Source organism: Chiloscyllium plagiosum, chromosome 28 (assembly GCF_004010195.1).
Source record: "Chiloscyllium plagiosum isolate BGI_BamShark_2017 chromosome 28, ASM401019v2, whole genome shotgun sequence".
In the NCBI taxonomy this organism is placed as follows: Eukaryota; Metazoa; Chordata; class Chondrichthyes; order Orectolobiformes; family Hemiscylliidae; genus Chiloscyllium; species Chiloscyllium plagiosum.
In genome coordinates, this window is record NC_057737.1 from 43,210,358 (window position 1) to 43,229,868 (window position 19,511).

Here is a 19,511-nt window from a genome sequence, read left to right on the forward strand (position 1 = left end):
GCTCAAGTCAAATGTTCCTCAAAATAGCTGGACAGGACATTGGTAAGGCCACATCTGGAGTACTGCGTAGAATTCTGCTCATCCTGGTAGAGGAAGGATGTTGTTCAACTGGAAAAGACTGCAAACAGAATTTACAAGGATGTTACTAAGATGGAAAGGTTTAGGTTATAAGAAGACACTCAACAGTCTGGGACTTTTTTCTCTGGAGACTGAGGGGTGACCTTACCAGAGGTTTATAAAAAATCATGAGCCTAGATAAGGTGAATAGCCAAGGTCTTTCCCCCCGGGTAGGGGAGTCCAAAACTAAAGGGACTAGATTTAAGTTTAGAGGGAAAGATTTAAAAGAGACCGGAGGGGCAACTTTTTTATGTAAAAGGGTGGTGTGTGTGTGTAAGTGGTGGAGGCTATTTTTTTCCGGTCTCTTTTAAATCTTTCCCTCTAAACTTAAATCTAGTCCCTTTAGTTTTGGACTCCCCTACCCGGGGGGAAAGACCTTGGCTATTCACCTTATCTAGGCTCATGATTTTTTATGAACCTCTGGTAAGGTCACCCCTCAGTCTCCAGAGAAAAAAGTCCCAGACTGTTGAGTGTCTTCTTATAACCTAAACCTTTCCATCTTAGTAACATCCTTGTAAATTCTGTTTGCAGTCTTTTCCAGTTGAACAACATCCTTCCTCTACCAGGATGAGCAGAATTCTACGCAGTACTCCAGATGTGGCCTTACCAATGTCCTGTCCAGCTATTTTGAGGAACATTTGACTTGAGCGTTCGCAGCAGGCCAGCTGTCACTTCTGATCTTTCCACATCAGAAAAACCTTTCATCGCATTAATCAGCCCTGTGTCCAGTCTCGGATTTAGTTCCAGGGCAGGTATCTCTCTTAGGTAAGGAGAGCAGAACGGCACACAGTACTCCAGGTGATATCCCAAAGGCCTACACATTTGCCATGAGATTTCCTCACTTTTATACTGTCACATTCACAATAAAAACCATTTCCTTTGTTCCCTACTTCAATTACTCGCTGAATGCTGAAATGTTGTGGTTCATGTACAAGGATACCTAAGTTCCACTTTTCTGCAGCATTCTGTATCACTCTCCATTTAAATAATATTCTGTCTGTCTATTCTTCCTGCCAACATGGACAATTTCACGTTTTCCCACGTTATACACTATTGGCCAGATCTTTGTTCTTACAGTTAAGCTATCTTTTGAAAGCCTCATGTTCTCTTAGAAAGATAGAAAATAGAAGCAGGAGTAGGCCATTCGGCCCTCCACTGTGATCATGGCTGATCATCCCCCCAGTTGCCTGTTCCCTCTTTCTCCCTTTATACTTTGGCCCCTTTATTCCCAAGAATTATATCTAACTCCTTCTTGGAAACATTCAATGTTTCAACCTCAACCACTTTCTGTGGCAGAGAGGTGAAGATATTTCTCCTCATCTCAGTCTTCAAGGGCCTACCCTCTATCCTTTGATCCCTGGTTTTGGACTGTCCATTTATCAAGAACATCCTTCCTGCATCCAGTCATAGAGATGTACAGCACCGAAAAACACCCTTTGGTCCAACTCGTCTATGCTGACCCAATATCCCGACCTAATCTAGTCCCATTTGCCAGCACTTGGCCCATATCCCTCCAAACCCTTCCTATTCCTATACCCATCCAGATGCCTTTTAAATGTTACAATTGTACCAGGCTCCATCACTTCCTCTGGCAGCTCATTCAATACACGCACCACCCTCTGCATGAAAACGTTGACCCTTTTATATCTTGCCCCTCTCACCCTAAACTTATGCCCTCTAGATCTGGACTTCCCCACCCAGGGAAAAGACTTGTCTATTTATCCTATCCATGTCCCTCATGATTTTATAAACCTCTTAAGGTCACCGCTCAGCCTCCGACACTCCAGGGAAAACAGCCCCAGCCTGTTCAGCCTCTCCCTGTAGCTCAGATCCTCCAACCCTGGCAACATCCTTGTAAATCTTTTCTGAACCCTTTCAAGTTTCACAACATCTTTCCGATAGGAAGGAGACCAGAATTGCACGCAATATTCCAACAGTGGCCTAACCAATGTCCTGTACAGCCGCAACATGACCTCCCAACTCCTGTACTCAATGCTCAGACAAATAAAGGAAAGCATACCAAACACCTTCTTCACTATCCTATCTATCTGCAACTCCACTTTCGAGGAACTATGAACCTGCACTCCAAGGTCTCTTTGTTCAGCAACACTCCCCAGAACCTTCAGTGTATAAGTCCTGCTCTGATTTGCTTTACTAAAATGCAGCACCTCACATTTATCAAAATTAAACTCCATCTGATACTTCTCAGCCCATTAGCCAATCTGATCAAAATCCCATTGTACTCTGAGGTAACCTTCTTCGCTGTCCACTACACCTCCAATTTTGATATCATCTGCAAACTTACTAACTATACCTCTTATGTTCACATCCAAATATGAATGATGAAAAGCAGTGGACCCAGCACTGATCCTTGTGGCACTCCACTGGTCACAGTCCTCCAGTCTGAAAAACAACCCTCCATCACCCTCTGTCTTCTACCTTTGAGCCAGTTCTGTATCCAAATGGCTAGTTCTCCCTGTATTCCATGAGATCTAACCTTGCTAACCAGGTGTCCCACGGGGAACCTTGTTGAACACCTTACTGAAGTCCATATAGATCACATCAACCCCTCTGCCCTTATCAATCCTCTTTGTTACTTCTTGAAAAAACCCAATCAAGTTTGAGCGACATTATTTCCCACGCACAAAGCCATGTTGACTATCCCTAATCAGTCCTTGCCTTTCCAAATGCATGTACATCCTGTCCCTCATAATTTTATAGGTTTCTCTGAGAATCCACCAAGACTAGATCATCTCTTCATGACAAGTTGCCTGATGGAGGCAGGTCCAAGGGGAGGAAAAAACCACTTTCTTTTTCAAAAAGCGTGAACAGTTCCTTAGGATCACTTAGACCCACCTGTGAGGGAAGGCAGGGTCAAGGTCTGACATCTCCCAAAAGAAAGAGAGAATGAAGTATCCTTTGGTACATAAACAAAGATCAGTGGCTCTTAAACTGCTCTCGGCTGACCATTGGTGTTCTCAAAGAGTGATCCTACTGGGAGAGCTTGGCTGGCCTTGCAGTGGAGGTGACCACCCAAGGTGCCAGGATCTTTGTCCAAGATGGTGGCGGCGGGGTCAGTGGTGTTTGGCTACTGAGCCCAAGGCTTGGCCGCTCATGGGTCACGTAGCAGACAAATCTATATGGCTTTCTTGTTGTTTTTCCAGCTCAGTTACATTTCTTTATGTGTTTGATTGCCATAGGTTCTCCTCCTCCTGTGGGAGTCCAGGGACCCTGAATATCTCCATCCTCACTCCATCTTGGCTGGCAGCTTTGGAAGACAAGTCAGGACCTTGTCAGTCAGCTCAGAGCCAGGACCCCATTGGACAATGTGGAGCCAAGACCTTGCCAAACAACGTGGAGCCAGGACTCCATCAGGAGACCAAGAGTCAGGACCCCATTGAACGACTCTTGAGCAAGGAACCCGTTGATCAATGTCCAGCTCTAGAGGAGCTGCAGGACCCATACAGTGTGACGGTCTCCAAGCTCAGCTCGGGGCTGGTGCAGAAGTGCCGGTGCTGATGGAGACTGAAAAGGAGCACATTGCTAGGACCCGGGGACGATGATGGATGGTAACTATAGGAGCAGACAGGGTGAAATCTATGGAGAGGGAAAGGAGAACTTTGGAAGCGGTTTCAATTTTAGTAATATCAATTTATTATTATTCAGTATTTTACCATTTATACATTTTATTCAGCAACTTATTCTGCAATCTAAGAAAGCATTGTGGAACATGGCGACATTATCCACTTTGCTATACCTGGGTACAAGTGACAATACATTAAATAAGTCTAAGGGGAAGTGAATAACTCAGCTCAGCCATGCTCCTGCCCCTGGCTTCCTGATCTCCCCCAGTTTCTTGTCTGTCTATGCTCTGGCTCTCTCTCAGGTATTCTTGCCAAGACTGTACAGACAATGCAGTGAGAAGGAGGTGTACCTACATAACTGATATCTGCAAATATCTGCTGTTTTGAAAGTGTCACAGAACACTCATATGCAGCCCCTCATTGGGCGGAACATTTTAAGATATTATCATGTGAACGATAGCTCCATGGTCACGAATTCATTGTAAAAGGGCTCCTGCACGTAAAAAGAAAAGCTGACCAAGAGGAGATCTTCTCATTCTGGAGTGGTGTCTGTCTAACTCAGAATGCGTGAGCTGCCAATGAGCCAAGGTGCCAAGTAAATACTGAAAAGTCCTTTCATTTCAGCCCCAATTTGGACATTTTTTTTCAATTCTGTTCTTATGTTTGGCTGAAACAATGAAAATCCAAGAGTTTCCCCAAAAAGAAAAACAAAGAGTTAGCAATAAATAAATGAATAAGCAGGAAAATAACATTCGTGTTCTTTCCACAGTCAGGTCTGAACTCACTAATGAGCAGACATTTTACATCATCAATAGAGACATAAGCAACTCCGAATGATGATTGGAGTCAGTAGTTTTGCCTCAATAAGATATCACTCTCAGTAGCAGAACTTGAGAAACATTGGCACCAAGCCAAAGAGGAAGGCGCCAGGACAGGTCACCAAGAAGGGTGGTTTCAAGGAGCATCTTAGGAGAGAGAAGCGGAGATTGGGGATTCCAGAGTTTAGATTCAGGAAAAGAGTGGGTCAAAGGAAGTAGAAGGGATGGATAAGAATCCAGGGTTGAAGGAGAACAGTACTTTTCATAGTCACATTGGTGTCCTTGTGATAGTTAAGGATGCAATGGGGAATAGAGAGTGCTCTGTAACAAGGATATTTGGTGTACTCTATCGCTGAAAACAGGCATTTTTTCCCCCATCTTCTGCTCATCAGGACAATTTACAAGAATATCAATTTAAGGACAAAATTGTTATACAATATGAGAGAAGAGTGCTGATTGATTAGCATGTGCACTCAGATTGGTAGACATTAGCAGGGGGAATATAGTTTTATCGGGTAGTTTTGCCCTTAAATAGTATTCTTGTGAATTCTCCTGATAAACGCAAGACGAAAACCTTCAATGAAAATGTGTTTTCTTCAGTAATACAGTACTCAAGTACTATCAGCTGGCGATTTTGGAGGTGTACAAGACATCTGAAAGGGTGAGAATTGTTGGCGAGACACACCTAAAAGTGGGGGTGGGAATGACAGAGCACTAGAGGAGAAAGGGTGTTAATAGTTTAGATTAAAGTGATTGGAATGGAGAATAGTGGGTCTATGGTGTGTCTAACTGCCAGCCTGGAAAGAACAGGAAGTCCCACTGGGGTGGGGAGAAGGACAGAGAGGGACATGCTGACAGAGAATGTAACAAGAAAAGCTAAAAGATTGGGTGTTGAACCCAATAACTGTCTCCACCAACACTCCACCCCCACCCCCACTATTGCATAACTGCTGCCCCAACCCCCCCACTTCACTTCAGCTCTGATGAAGAGTCATCCAGACTCTAGCTTGCTCTCTCTCCATGGACGCTGCCTGACCCGCTGTCACCTCCAGCATTTTTGTTTTCAGTACAGATTCCAGCCTCTGCAGTAATTTGCTCCAACATTAGGTTTTTTACAACATTGATATTGGTTACTTGGTTGCCACAAGGCTAACATTTTTCCAGACTGTTACCGAGGTTAACATTCCATGTTCTAAATTTCAATATCTACCATGATGGGATTCAAACCCATGTCCTGAGAACATTACCTTGAAGATCTGAATGAGTAGCCCAGTAACATCACCAATAGGCCACTGACTCCCCCTACAGTCTGACCCACGCAAATACGTCTGAATCAATCAATCTGTTCAGAGATGTTATGACACCTCTGGAAGAGGAAATGGGACTTGAATCAGGTTCTTCTGGCTTAGAGGTAGGGACATGACCATTGTACAAGCATCTGCACCATTTCCATACATATTGTTTTTAAATCAGCCTGCTCAGAGAGGTGGTAACACATCTTTGGAGTAGGTCAGACTTGAACCTAGGGTCTCCTAGTTAGACGTAGGGACACTATCACTGCACCACAAGAGACCCACTTTCCCATAATGCATTTTTAAACATGTTACCTATTTTTGTGATCAACTTGTTGAGATGTTATGACGCATCTCTGAAGCAAGTGGGACTTAAATGTGGGCCTCTTGGCCAAGGGGTAGGGACAATAATCACTGTGCCACAAAAGCCCCAACCCTTCCCACACAAAAGTCTTCATCTGAATTCTTTGCTGCTGAGCTCACACTTCCAATTAATTGGTGTCTGTCTAGGTGTTTACCCCTCCAGTGTCTCACCACATTGATGTCCCTCTTACTTGAACTTAAAATATTGCTGCTATCTGAGAGTTGGTAGCTCCTAGAAGGTTGAGAGATTATGTCTGTTCCTCACTGTCTTCTTCCTCTACTTCTACCTCCAAGAAGGAGCCAGTCCATGGGAAAATGAAAAACTGGCAAGGATTGTTCGATTGATGGCAAGAGGGGAAGTGTATACAATGCATGCACCACCACTGCAGCATCTCAACTGGAGATTGCATGATATGGAAGAAGTGACATGTGAGACAGGGGAGTAGATGGCACATACCCAGAATGCATCGAAGCCTCACTGGCCAGCAGTAGTTTCAGGGATGCCCCTTACCATGATGGCTAGCATTCTCCCTTCCATGGATGTTACAACAGGGAGTTGCACTCTTCCAGTCATTCTTGCCACCCCCTGTAATATGTAAGAAACAGGGATGTATAGCAGTGGGTATTAGGCACAATGCAGACTGATGTGCTGTTATTGTTAGTTAGCTTTGAGAGCTGTGGGCAATTTCTTCCTGTGGAGAGTGAGGAGACTGGAATTCTCTGCCACAGAAGGCAGCTGAGGCCAAAACATTAAATGTTTTCAAGGAGCAGTTAGATATAGTTGTTGGAGCTCAAAAGAGAAATCAGGAACAAGTACTGAGTTAGATGATCAAACAATGGCGAAGCAGGCTTGAGGGGCTGAATGGCCTACTCCTAATTTCTATGTTGCTATTTATAAGACAGTGATGCTGAATAGATGGTGGTAAAGCAAGCTAAATGAATTGAAGGGTGGAGTACAAATTGATGTAGATTGTGGACAAGTTTGGTGGTGGACGTATGGTGAATTAAACAGTGAGAGGTTAGAATTAGCTTTATTGTCACATGTACTCATGAGTACAATGATAAGTTGACAAGTCACCATTTACAGCGCCATCTTAAGTGCCAAGGAAAGAGACAGATTCTTAGGGGGAAAAAGTTAGAAAAATAAAGAAATAAGAAGCCCGCCATTACAGATATTAGGAATGAATTAGGAAAATGAAGAATTGGCAGGATTTTCCACTTGAAAATTGAATTCATTGATCTTGCCAACTCCTGGGAGACTGTTTTTCCACTAACTAGGTGGATTTGGGGTAATTCCAGGCTTTGACTCCTGCTGCTACCTGTTCTCAAAAATGACCAGGACATACATCTGAAAGCATTTCTGGCTGTTGGCTGATACAGGATGTTTCTCTGTCCTTCCACCAAGTACTTGGTTGAGAAACTTTGGCGGGCACATTCTTGTATGTTCATTCATAATGTAAAATATCATAGTGGAGACCGAATTAGGAAAATTCTTCCGTTCCCATTATACCTCCCTTTAAGGGGTGTAGGCTGTTTGCAAGTGAAGTGAGCCACTGGTGGCATTAAGCCTCCTGCTGGGAGTATACAGGTCATGCTGGCTGTGTGCAGAAATAATGCAGAAGAGCTGGATATGGCAATTTAATGTGGTTCCTATAATGTAGTGGAGACCTACAGCAGAGAGAAAGGCCTTTTGGCCCCATTGAATAATGGATGGGCGTGACACACAAAAGAGGTTATGAACACTGATTTCCCTTTTCCAGCAGGTAATAAGATTTATTTTCACATTTGCTCTGACACCTGTTAATAACTGTGCCTTTGTAGTCAAGCCAAATGTCAAACACCTTCATGACAAATATTTGCCTTTTATTACCCTGCTGAAATATTGTCAGCATTGCCCTCTTGTGAAAGTTTCTGGTTCAGTTCCTATAAGTGCTGTGAGGCCATTCAGCCAGGAAGTTTGATAACTAGCTTCCTCAGACAGGCATTTTCATTAATGCCGAATATTGAACTTCAGATCCCACATCTCACAGGGAAATGGCTGACAATCATTTCATTAGTTCTTCTGTACAGTCTCCCATTTAAGGGTGCACTTTCCATAATTTCTCACATTGTCCTGTAAACCCATTGGGAAATATTCGACCGTACCTTATAATGATCTGTAGGATGTTAATTGTAAAGTTGGGATCTTTCTCCCCCATCATTTTGGCCATCAGTGCTCACTCCACTCACTTCACAGCTGGATTGACCCACAGTTTCCTTTTGGTGCTTTGGGAAAGAGGTTGGATTCAGAAAGATTGATTAGAAACCTCTTCCTATGTTGTTGTGCTGACTCTTGAAACAAATATCCAATTCGGCCAACTCCCTTGGTCTTTCCCAAAGACCTCAAGTTTTTTTTAAAATTTTGGTTCAAGCATTTATTCAAATAAGTTTCAGGACGTTTCTCCTGAACCTTCTTCAGGGTGGAAGATTTTACATTGTAAACATTCTGACTTTTTCCCTCTTCGACTCCCCTCTAGTTCTTTTGCCAATTCTCTTAAACCTGTGGTTACTATCCTTTCTGTTTCTCCTTATTTCCTCCTTTAAAACCCTCTGAATTTTGAACATCTGTGGAAAATCTCCCCTTGATCTTCCACACAATTCCCTCATTCCTGGTGTCAGTTGAGTCAGTGTCTATTGTGCTATGTCCAATTAGTTCATAAGTAGCTGACCTCATTTATACGGTGTGGATGTTAGATTGCTGGTTAAAAAAAAGCTGGCAAACAAAACTATGTTGTAATTTTATGGTTCAAGAATTAAACTTGTCTGGTAGCGAAAGCATGTTAAAAAAGATGACTTGCCCATAATCCATCAGTTAAGAGCAATGAAATCCCATCAAAAACAAAATACACACTAGAGATTAAATTGAGGGATACTCCAGTCACAGTAACCACATTAAAAGTGTAGAGTTTTAAGCAATAGCTACATTCTAAAGAGAGACACCGGCTATCACCTACAGTGAATGGTTAACAAAATCTGAGGAGTCCATCAGATTAATTTAACCATCTTCATGGCAAAGTGTTTGCACTGGATCCTTTAAACTTTCCCTTTGATTGCAATTGGAATCAGACTTAAGTCAGTATATTTAGTACAATCAACTTCATCTTGTACCCTTCGAGAAATCTGATTGAAGTTGTTGTTTGGTGGTACAAAACTTGAGTATTGCTCAAAAAAGACATTTCATTGATGGTCTTCTTGCACTCATCAGGATATTGCACAAGAATCCCAATTCAATGGGAAAGCCAACGCTGCCATGGAGAATTCACCCATTAATGCTGATTGACAGGCAACGGACAGCTTTGTTTACATTTTAAACCAGGCAGGTTGACTCTGGCTGATCAATGATGTGGATGAGCCAGTGTTGGACTGGGGTGGACAAAATTAAAAATCACAGCACCAGGTTATAGTCCAACAGATTTATTTAGGAGTACAAGTTTTCAGAGCGCTGCTCCTACCTCAGGTAGCCAGTGGGGTAGAATCATAGGACACAAATTTATAGTAAAAGATCAAAGTGTCATAAAACTCATGTGAAGTATTTAACAAATCTTAAAATGCTGTTAAGTTTTTAATCACTTAGAAAGGAGATGCAGGTTTCAAGTGATTAATATGTAAATCCCAGAACAGATACAGAGACTCTAACCTCACACCTTTAATGCATCATCTGAACTGAGATGTTATTTCTAAAAAAAAACCTTGAGTTATCTTAGGGATGTGACTTGAAAATAGTTATGGGATTTGCATATTAATGACTCGAAAGCTGGATCCCCATTCTAAGTGATTAAGGATTTAACAGCAATCTAGGTTTGTTCAATACATTGCATCAGTTGTAGGACAGTTTGAGCTTTTACTATAGATTCTGTGTCCTATGATCCTGCCCCACTAGCTGCCTGACAATGGAGTAGCGCTCCGAAAACTTAAGACTTCCAAATAACACTAGGTTTATAGTCCAACCGGTTTGTGTGATTTTTAACTCTGACTGATCAAGGCATTCCCCTGAGAAATGAAATGGCAAATGGCTGTAATTTATTTTGTTGAGTTGAAACAAATGCAATGTAGTTACATGTTATTGCAAAATGTTAAGAGTTTGTTATAAAGGATGTAATAGCAGAGCATTTGGAAATATATACAATGGGCAAACAGAGTCAATATGGCTTCATGAGGGGGAAATCATGCCTAACAGGTTTACTGTAGACTGGCAGGAGGCTGGAAGAACACAGCCAGCCAGGCAGCATCAGAAAGTGGAGAAGTTGATGTTTCAGGTATAACCCTTTAAGGATGGAGGTAGGTGTTAGGGGAGCTGCAAATAAAGAGTGGGTGGGAAGGATTATGGGTGGAAGGGGGTGGTGGCAGAGTGATGAGGAAGTGATGGATAAACACAGGTAAGAAAGGTATGACCTGGTTGGTCGATGGGAGGAATGAATCCAGTTGGTAGCTGGAAGGAAGGGTTGATCAGATGGATGGAAGGGAGGGGAAGGGGCTGGAGAGGGAGTCAGGGATGGATGGGAAGGTTATTTGAAATTAGAGGAACCTCTCCCAGGTTTACTGGAATTCTTTGAGGTTACAAACAGGATAGGTAAAGGGGAAGCAGGAAGTTTACTACATTGGTTTTCATAAAATGCTTGATTAAGGACCACACATTTGGCTCCTGAGACTACCTTGTTGGGAAGTCGTATGGACAGAGAGTTGGCCAACTAATAGAAGACAGTTAGAATTGAGGAAGACTATTTCAGGATGGCAATCTTTAACTAGTGCAGTGCCACAAGTATCAGTGCTTGGGCCATAATCATTTACCCCACACACACACACACCTTGGCTGAGGAATGTGAAATCGACTATAGCCAAGTTTGCAGATGATACAAAAGCAAATGGAAAAGCAAGTGATAAGGATGACATGAAGAGGCTGCAGAGTGATGGAGACAGGTGAGTGGGCAAAAACTTGCCGGATGGAATGTAATGTGGGGAAATGTGACATTCTGCACTTTGGCAAGACGACCAAATGCAGAAGGGCTGGTGAATGCTGCAGAACAGAGGATTTGAGAGAACTCATGCACGAATCACAAAAAGCTGGCATTCAAGTTCAGCATATAATAGGAAATGTAATGAATTATTGGCCTTTCATTCAAAGGGAATGGAATATAAAAGTAGGGAGGTTTTGCGAAAAACTATACAAGTTACTTGCAGACCACAGCTGGAGTACAGTGAACAGTTCTGGTGCCTTATTTAAGGAAAGATGTATTGGCATTGGAGGCAGCCCAGAGAAAGTTCACTAGTCTGATCCCAGATATGGAGGGACTGTCTTATAAAATGTGGAGTAGATTGGGTCCGTATGGATTGGAATATAGAGGAATGAGGGGACAACCCTTATTGAAACATAAAAGATCTTTAGAAGACGTGACAGGGTAGATGTGGAAAGATTGTTTCTCTTTGTAGGAGAGTCTAAGATCAGAGGGCATAATTTCAGAAGAAGGGGCCATCAAGATAAGACAGATGAGGAGAAATTTCATCTGAGGGTAGTGAATCTGTGGAATCCTTTAGGATAGAGAGCTGTAGATGCTGGATCATTGTGTTCAAAGATCAGATAGACAGATTTTTAATCAGTAAGGGAATCAATGATTATGGGGGAAAGGCATTAAAGTGGAATTGTGGATTATCAGATAAGTAGGATCTCATTGAATGGTGGAACAGACTCAATGGCCAACATCTGTTCTTTATGTACTGTCCACAAAGAACAGTGCGCTATGGATTAATACACAGCTTCTAATAGACCCAAGTGCAGCACTCTGTAAGCCTGACTGATAATCCTAAAATTGCCCGTTAATGTAATTTTATTCAAAACTCAACACAGTGAGGTATTTAACATCAAATGTGATTCTGCAATTGGACAACATTTGCTGGATAATCCATACATTAATACAAATGACCCTGCGCTTTGCAGACAAAAACAACATGTACACTGACTGGGGTATAAATGTTGGTTCCCTCCTTGAATTGGTATTCTTGTGAAATGCCCTGATGGGCACAAGGTGAAATTCTTCAGCAAAATGTGTTCCTTTTCCAGCAATACTCAAATCTGATGTAATTATTTCTAAGTGACCTTCATGTTCAATGGATGATGCATATCATCACCCTTCTAAATGACTCACAGAATCATAAAATTTGTTATGGAGCAGGCCATTCACTTCATCATGCCTACCCCAGCTCTTCCAATTAGCATCATTACCTCGTGCCAATCCCCTGTTTTCCCAATAACCTTATACAATATTTTTATCCAAATCATGGCCCAATATCTCTTCAAATTTTCTGCTAACCTATATTGGAGCTATAGGCAGAGGCTGAATCAGCTGAGGCTGTTTTCCCTGGAGTGTCTGAGGTTGAGAGGTGACCTTAGAGGTTTATAAAATCAGGAGGGGCTTGGATGTGGTAAATAGTCAAGGTCTTTTCCCTGGGGTGGGGGGAGTCCAAAGCCAGATGGCCTAGGTTTAGGATGAGAAGGGAAAGATTTAAAACGGACTCAAAAGGACAAGTTTTGCTGAGGGTGGTGCATGTATTGAATGAGCTGCCAGAGAAATGGTGGAGGGTGGTACAATATAGCATTTAAAAGGATGGGTATGTGAATAGGAAGGGTTTTAGAGGGATATGGGTCAAGTGCTGGCAAATGGGACAAGAGTAATTTCGGATATCTGGTCAACATGGACGAGTTGGAACGATGGGTCTGTTTCCATTCTGAAACACGGACTGACTCTTAACCGTGCTCTGAAAGCTAGTGCTTCCAAATAAACCTGTTGGACTATAACTTGGTGTGGTGTGATTTTTAACTTCTTAGGAAAATGGCAGTTGTGAGCCAATGGTTAAAAACCTTGTTTCTGACTCAGGAGGTTGGGGGATCCAGACATCCCGATGCTTATAGCGTATAAATCAACAGAAAATAAACATTGAACCGAAAGAACATAGTCACGGCTGCGCTGACGGAAGGATACGTTGTCCCAAGGTCCTATCTTAAGTGTGGGACACGAAACCAAGGCCTAGTTCGCCCTCCCAAATGGATCTAAAACGGTCGTGTGCCTCTATTTCAAAGCAAAGCTATTTGTTCAACGATTGCAAGATTACCCGGTCAGTTATTTCTGTTGTGGAACCTGGCTAAGCCAAAAATTACAAGTAGCAACTTCATTTGAACAAGCACTCCAGGAGTTGGAAAGCGTTGAGCTCAGGCACAGGTCATGACATGAAAAGGCAAGTCTTTTTTTTTCCCCTAATCTCAGCGCATTCCGCTCCGATTCTCGGATTCGCCAGCCCAGAGCCGTCTCTGACTCACAGCGATAAGTTTAAACTCTTGGACCCACACCCTGAGACTGGGGTGGAGACTGCTTCCAATTCCACAGACGGTCCAGCCTTGGATGGGGCAAAGGGCAATAAGCCTGAGTGGGGTTGGCGGGGGGGGGGAGCTCGGGAAGTGTAGTTCCGAGGGAGCCTCGGCTGGTGAAGCGAAGACCGGAGATTGCAACCCGCGGGCCAGCCAATGGGCAGAGCGTGGCGCCGCTACACTGTATCCAAAAGTGGAATTCCGGGGGGCCGGCCCATGACGTCAGCGCCGGGCGGTGCCTATATATGGGCAATGACGTCAGCGCGGAATGTTAGGACAAGGGTGAGGGGTTGTCCTGCCGGCGAGAAAGAGAGAGAGTGTGAGTGAGTGAGTGAGACGGAGACAGAGACAGAGACACAGAGACACACACAGGCAGGGCACTGGCTGCGGCAACTGGGCGACAGCGGCTGCTGCTGCAGGAGGAGCAATAAAGCAACTTTTAGATCCCATAGCATTGGGTGGCGGTTAGAGAATCCAGCCAGACAACATGGTAGATCGCGAGCAGTTAGTGCAGAAAGCCCGCCTGGCTGAGCAAGCCGAACGATACGATGATATGGCAGCAGCAATGAAATCGGTATGTCTTTGTGGCTTTTAAAAATTTTCCCAGCCCCTCTCTTTCCCCCCCACCCCGCGCGCACACACTCTCTCTCTCGCTCATTCATTTCTCTCTCATTCCCCTCCCTCTCGCCTTTTCTCAATCATCCCCATTCTTCCTCCTGGCCACTCCGCCTCTACTGGGTGGGCAACTCACTGGGCGATGCCGCAAAAGCTGTTTGCAATGAATGGATGGATGATTGGGGGGGGTGTCTAGCGCATTGTGTGGCGTTTAATTCTCCCCAGGCCTCGCCCTGGGAGATGGCTGACTTGCAAATTTTGATACCAGGATACGCGACATATGGAAAAATTGAGATTGCAAAGGTGTTCATCTCTAATTGTCTAACTCGGTGGATTAATTTGTGTTGCCTGGGTCCTGTGTAAGGAAGGCGGTTTCTGTGTAAAGTGGATGTCTGGGTCAGTTCCTTTCCTCGCGTTTTGTGATTGGACAGGTGGTATCTGTGCCTTTTTTTTTTGTCGACTCGGCCATAAGAAAAATAATTGAATGCGGATATTCCCGGGTTGGGCGCTGGGGCGGTGCCTGGTGAATGGTTTCTGAACCCCTCGTTCTCTCTCCTCTTTTCCCCCCCCCCCCCCCGATCAGGTCGACTCGTCCCATCCCCCAGTGCCAGCTGAAATCTTATCTTTCAAAAATAAGAGTGAAATTGCTCTAAACAGTTCTCCTTACCGTAAACCCCTCCCCAGGGACACACTTTTTGAGCAGACTCTGGCCTCCAGACGGATGGAAATTGATGAGAGGCTGGAATTGACATCTTCCCCACCCTTCCCCTCCCTCCATGACCCCCATGTCCCTCTGGGAGCCTCCTTCAATAAGGTGGTGTGTTTGAACCGCAATGGAGAGGGAGGGGCCCTTTATCTTCGCTCCCCAAAAGCCCTGAAATGCAGCGTGCTGTCTGGCTGCTCATGGACCAGCGAACAAAGCAAGTAGCATTTCCAGAAGATTCTGCCAGTGTCACGCACAGACTCCCAAAGCCACCCCTCTACCTCCCCATTCCCACCTCCCCCATAAAGCTGAAACGACCGTGGCTTGGGAGGGAGCTGGGTGTTAGTGGGAGTGATGGAGGCTTTATTGCAGTGTTTGTACCCTGGTGTCTATATTCTGAGAGAGACACGCGTTAATCGCCCCACCCGCCGCATTTCACACCATCTTCTGTCCTCCCTACAAATATTTTCATGTTCGCCATAATGCAGGATGTTATTGATTGATTTAAATTTCAGCGGTGGCAGTGGGCGTGGGATATTTCCAGTCTGGCGAAGATGTGATTGAAGTGGGTAATACTGTGACAAAGCTGCCTGGGGTTTTTTCCTCCCCCAACGGTTGCTGGTCCTCAACACTGACCTGGTTAGTGCAACATTGGCGCCCGTATCAGTCCACGCCCTGTTCCTCCCCTCTAGCACCAAATTAGGTGCCAGATTTATTCACCGTTTTGCAAAATGCTGTTTTGTTTCCTGATCTTTCTGCTGGGCGAATGGGGGCGGGCGGGTGGTTAGTGTTAGTGGGGTCCGACTCGGGGCACGCCTTATTCGATTCGGCCCTCCTGTGGCACACGCGAGATTGACCATTCGGGGCCAGAAGCAAATTCCGGAGGTAGTCATATTTTAAAATAAAAAGTATATTTTAAAAAAGTGTTAGATAGCAGGCCGTTTGAGTACTGTTGTCCTTTTGAGTCACCATTCTGCACATGAAAGGCCTCTGCTCTGCATCTTCAACGGTAGAGTTATAGATTTCTGTAATGAGTCCGTCCATTACCTGGGACATTCCCTGCGCAATTACCAACTGGAAATTGCGCTATTTCTACTGCCTCACTCCCTCCTTTCTTCGAAGTGCTGGCTCCTATGGTGTCTAATCTTTAGTTTTGTCCCTCTCTAAATCTGCCCTCCTCTACCCAAATAGAAACCCAACATCCTTGTTGGCTATTGTCCCATTACCAATCTCTCCCTACATCTGTGCCCACCTTTCTCAGGCCTGGGGTTCTGAGTTATGATTCTGCCCCAGTGATGGTATTGACAATAGCCATGTTAAAGTCACTGATGACTAACCAATGGAATTACCTTGTTGGCTTCAGATTACTAACCAGAGCATCCTTCCTCGCCCCACCATCTCTCCATTGGAGGAGTGACTGGAGCAGCACTTTCCTGCTGCCATTCCTATGGTTATAATCAACATGTTTATTTAAAAGCACTAGCTTTCATCACTGCTCCTTTGTCAGGTAGCTATTAAGGCATGATCATAGATATGATCAGACAATTATCCTAACAAAGGAGCAGTGCTCTGAAAGCTAGTGCTTGCAAATAAACCTGTTGGACTATAACCTAGTGTTATTAATTTTGCTCATCCCACTCCAATACCACTACCTAATCTAAAAACATTAGCCAGTATTACCTAAAATGGCTTCTCTTGCTCCCAAATTCCCCTTCAATCTGTTTGCCCCTGGGTAACAACTTGAAGATTTAGTTTTCCCACATGACCACCTCCACCTTACCATTGGCTCTCTAGACTCCTCCACTGTTGCTAAGTTATCCAACTGCTGATCTGATCATGTGTTACTGCGCGAGCAGAGTTTAATCAGTCATCAAGAGGACCAAAGTAGTCAGTGCTTGCTCCAATCAAAAAGAGGGTTGGTCACCTATGGTTGAAACAAGAACAATGTTTCAACTTTGGGGCTGTATTAGATCTCAAAATGATCACCTGACCACTGATCCAGTCTTTCAAAGAGATTCTCACTGACATTGTTGCTTCACTTCTCTTGTTGAACCATTCATTTGTTGTTGTCGTCGACTCTAGTTGACCATTTGTGTATTCCTTGCTCCCTTTCCACACTGCGTCCTGCTAAAGTTCAGCTGTCCAAAATTCTTCCCTGTGTTGAGATATAGAATCCCTACAGTGCAGAGGCCATCTGGCCCATTGAATCTGCACAGACCCTCTGACATGTATCTCACCCAATTCCAGCTTCCTGCCCCAACTTGCATTTAGCATAGCTAATCCATCTAACCTGCACATGTTTGGACTGTAGGAGGAAATTCACAGACCAGGAGAGAGAATGTGCAAACTGCATATCAGCCATACAGGATAGAATTGAACCTGGATCCTAGGTGTTGAGGCAGGAGTGCTAATCACTGAGCCACTGTGCTACCCTTGAGGAAACAGATTTTTACAATTGCTCCTTTTCCAATCCCTCCATGATTACCCTTTTCTGTAATCTCCTGCAACTGTTAAAGACCGGTGCTCTGTGGTTTTTGGTCTTTTGATCAGTAAAAAGAATCTATGTTCTAGCTTCCAGCTGCTGAGGTCCTTTCCCTGGAATTCTCTCCTCTGGTTGTTGCTCTTGTCATTTAAGACAGTTGTTAAAACCTCAGTTTGAGAAAACCTTTAGTCGTTTGATGTACGTAGTTGGAGAATGCAGCAGGAGTGGTCATGTAGCTCAAGCCTAGCCTGCTAATTCATAAACCCAAGGCCTTAATTTCATCTCATGTAGGCCATAACATCAGACTGACCTGTTGCTCCAGTTTTCACTTATGTGGGTGTGGCTGGCTGGGTTAGCATTTATTGCCTGTCCCAGTGGACCTTGGAAGGTGGTGGTGGTAAAGAACAAGTGTTTTTTCTTTAAAAAAAAAGGGAACAGTAGGCAGCCATTCAGCCCCTCAACACTGCCTCACCATTTGATAAGATCATGGCTGATCCAGGACTCAATCCCTCTTTGCCAATTACTTTCAAAAATCTCAATTTTAGTAATTCAGCTTCTACAACACTCTGGGATAAAGAATTCCAGCCATTCACAATCATGAGCAAAGAAATTCCTTTCCATTTCAGTTTGAAAAAGGGAGTTCCAGAACAAGGCCATGTCCTCCACTAGAAAATCTTCTCAACATAGACTCTCGTATGTTTCAGCAGGATCACCCTTCATTCTTTTAAATGAAAATAGGCCAAAGGTGTTTAGCTGTTCTTCGTAAATCAACACCTGGTCTTGCCTGCATGTGACTCCAGACCCAGAGCAATATGGTTGACTCTTACTGCCCTTAGGGCAATTAGGGATGGGCACCAAATACTGGCCTAGTCAGTCAAGCCCTCATCCCAGGAGGGAATTTAAAACCCCTTTATCTAAAAGGGGTTAATTAGAATTCTTGAACTGCATTCAATGCCAGTATATCCTTTGTTAAAACACAAGGGCTAAAACTGTGGTGTTCCAGTGAGGTCTTGCCAACACTCTGTACAGTTCTCTCAAACTTCAGTTCCCCAGTAAAGACCACCAATGACATTTTCCTCTTATTTGCACCTGGTGTTTCATACAAGAACACCCCAATCCTTCTGGATATTTTTGGAACATCTCCATTTAAATAGTGGTCTGCCCATTGGTTCTTCCTGTAGAAATGGGATGTCCTCACTCCCCTACTTTAAACTCCACCTGCCATGTTTTTGCTTACTCAGCCAGTTTGCATTATCTTAAATGTATGATGCAATGTGCTAGCCACCTATTTTGTAATGTCATAGGTGGCTAGATTACACTGTCCCTGCCCTTATTGTAAATAGAGACTATGATCGATTTAACGTTGCATCTTTCCACAAAGTGGCATTATTTCTGATTTGTGAACCACACCTGATCCATGCTAATATAATACATTACCCTCAGTGCCATGAGCCCCTATTGTGTATTAGGGTTATGTTTTGCGTATCAATTACCACTTTCTGGAAATTGAAGTGTGCTGCATCTACTGTTTCTCAATCAACTCCATATCCTTAGAACTCCAGCAAAATTTGCCAGACATTAATTCTTTTTACAAAACCATATTGATTGCATGAAGCTTTACTAAATATTCTGCTATTCCTTCCTGCTCCTTTTATTCAGTAAAGATTTAACATTTGCAATTTAATCCTGAGATCTTAGACTACAACCAATGCATCCACTGTCTATTGCCCCTAGCCTTTAAGCCCTTATGATGCAGACTGTCATGTCCAGGGGTTTGTCACCCTTATCTTTGAAGGTCTGACTGCAATGTGGTCAAGTTTCTCTTGTTTCAGAAAACAAAAATACACTAGGATGAATCACAAATTAAACTCAAACAAAATTAATCCACTTTTCTGGAACAGTCTAGAGAAATAATTAAGATATCTTGTTTTGTACATCAGCTTCATAAAGAGTTACCTCTAAATTTCAAGTGCTGGAAAATGGGATTAGAACAGAGTAAAATCCAATTGCCAATGATTTGAACATCTCTGCAAGCTTTCTGAAGCTATGGTCTTAGAAGTTGTGCACAATGAGGAAATGCAATGCAGTGATTTGACATGTTAAAACTCACTGATCAGTGCAACTATGCTGACCAGGTTTTA

The 19,511-nt window shown here is 43.6% G+C and overlaps 1 protein-coding gene across 1 annotated transcript in view; it reads left to right on the plus strand.

Moving 5' to 3' along the window:
• The first annotated feature begins 13,873 nt into the window (after positions 1–13,873).
• Positions 13,874–19,511, plus strand: part of LOC122564154 (14-3-3 protein gamma-1) — a 77,078-nt gene continuing 71,440 nt past the window's right edge. Inside the window, exon 1 of the mRNA XM_043718796.1 lies at positions 13,874–14,144. Within this exon, the coding sequence (XP_043574731.1) occupies positions 14,058–14,144 (87 nt within the window). The 5' untranslated portion in view covers positions 13,874–14,057. The remainder of the gene's footprint in view (positions 14,145–19,511) is intronic.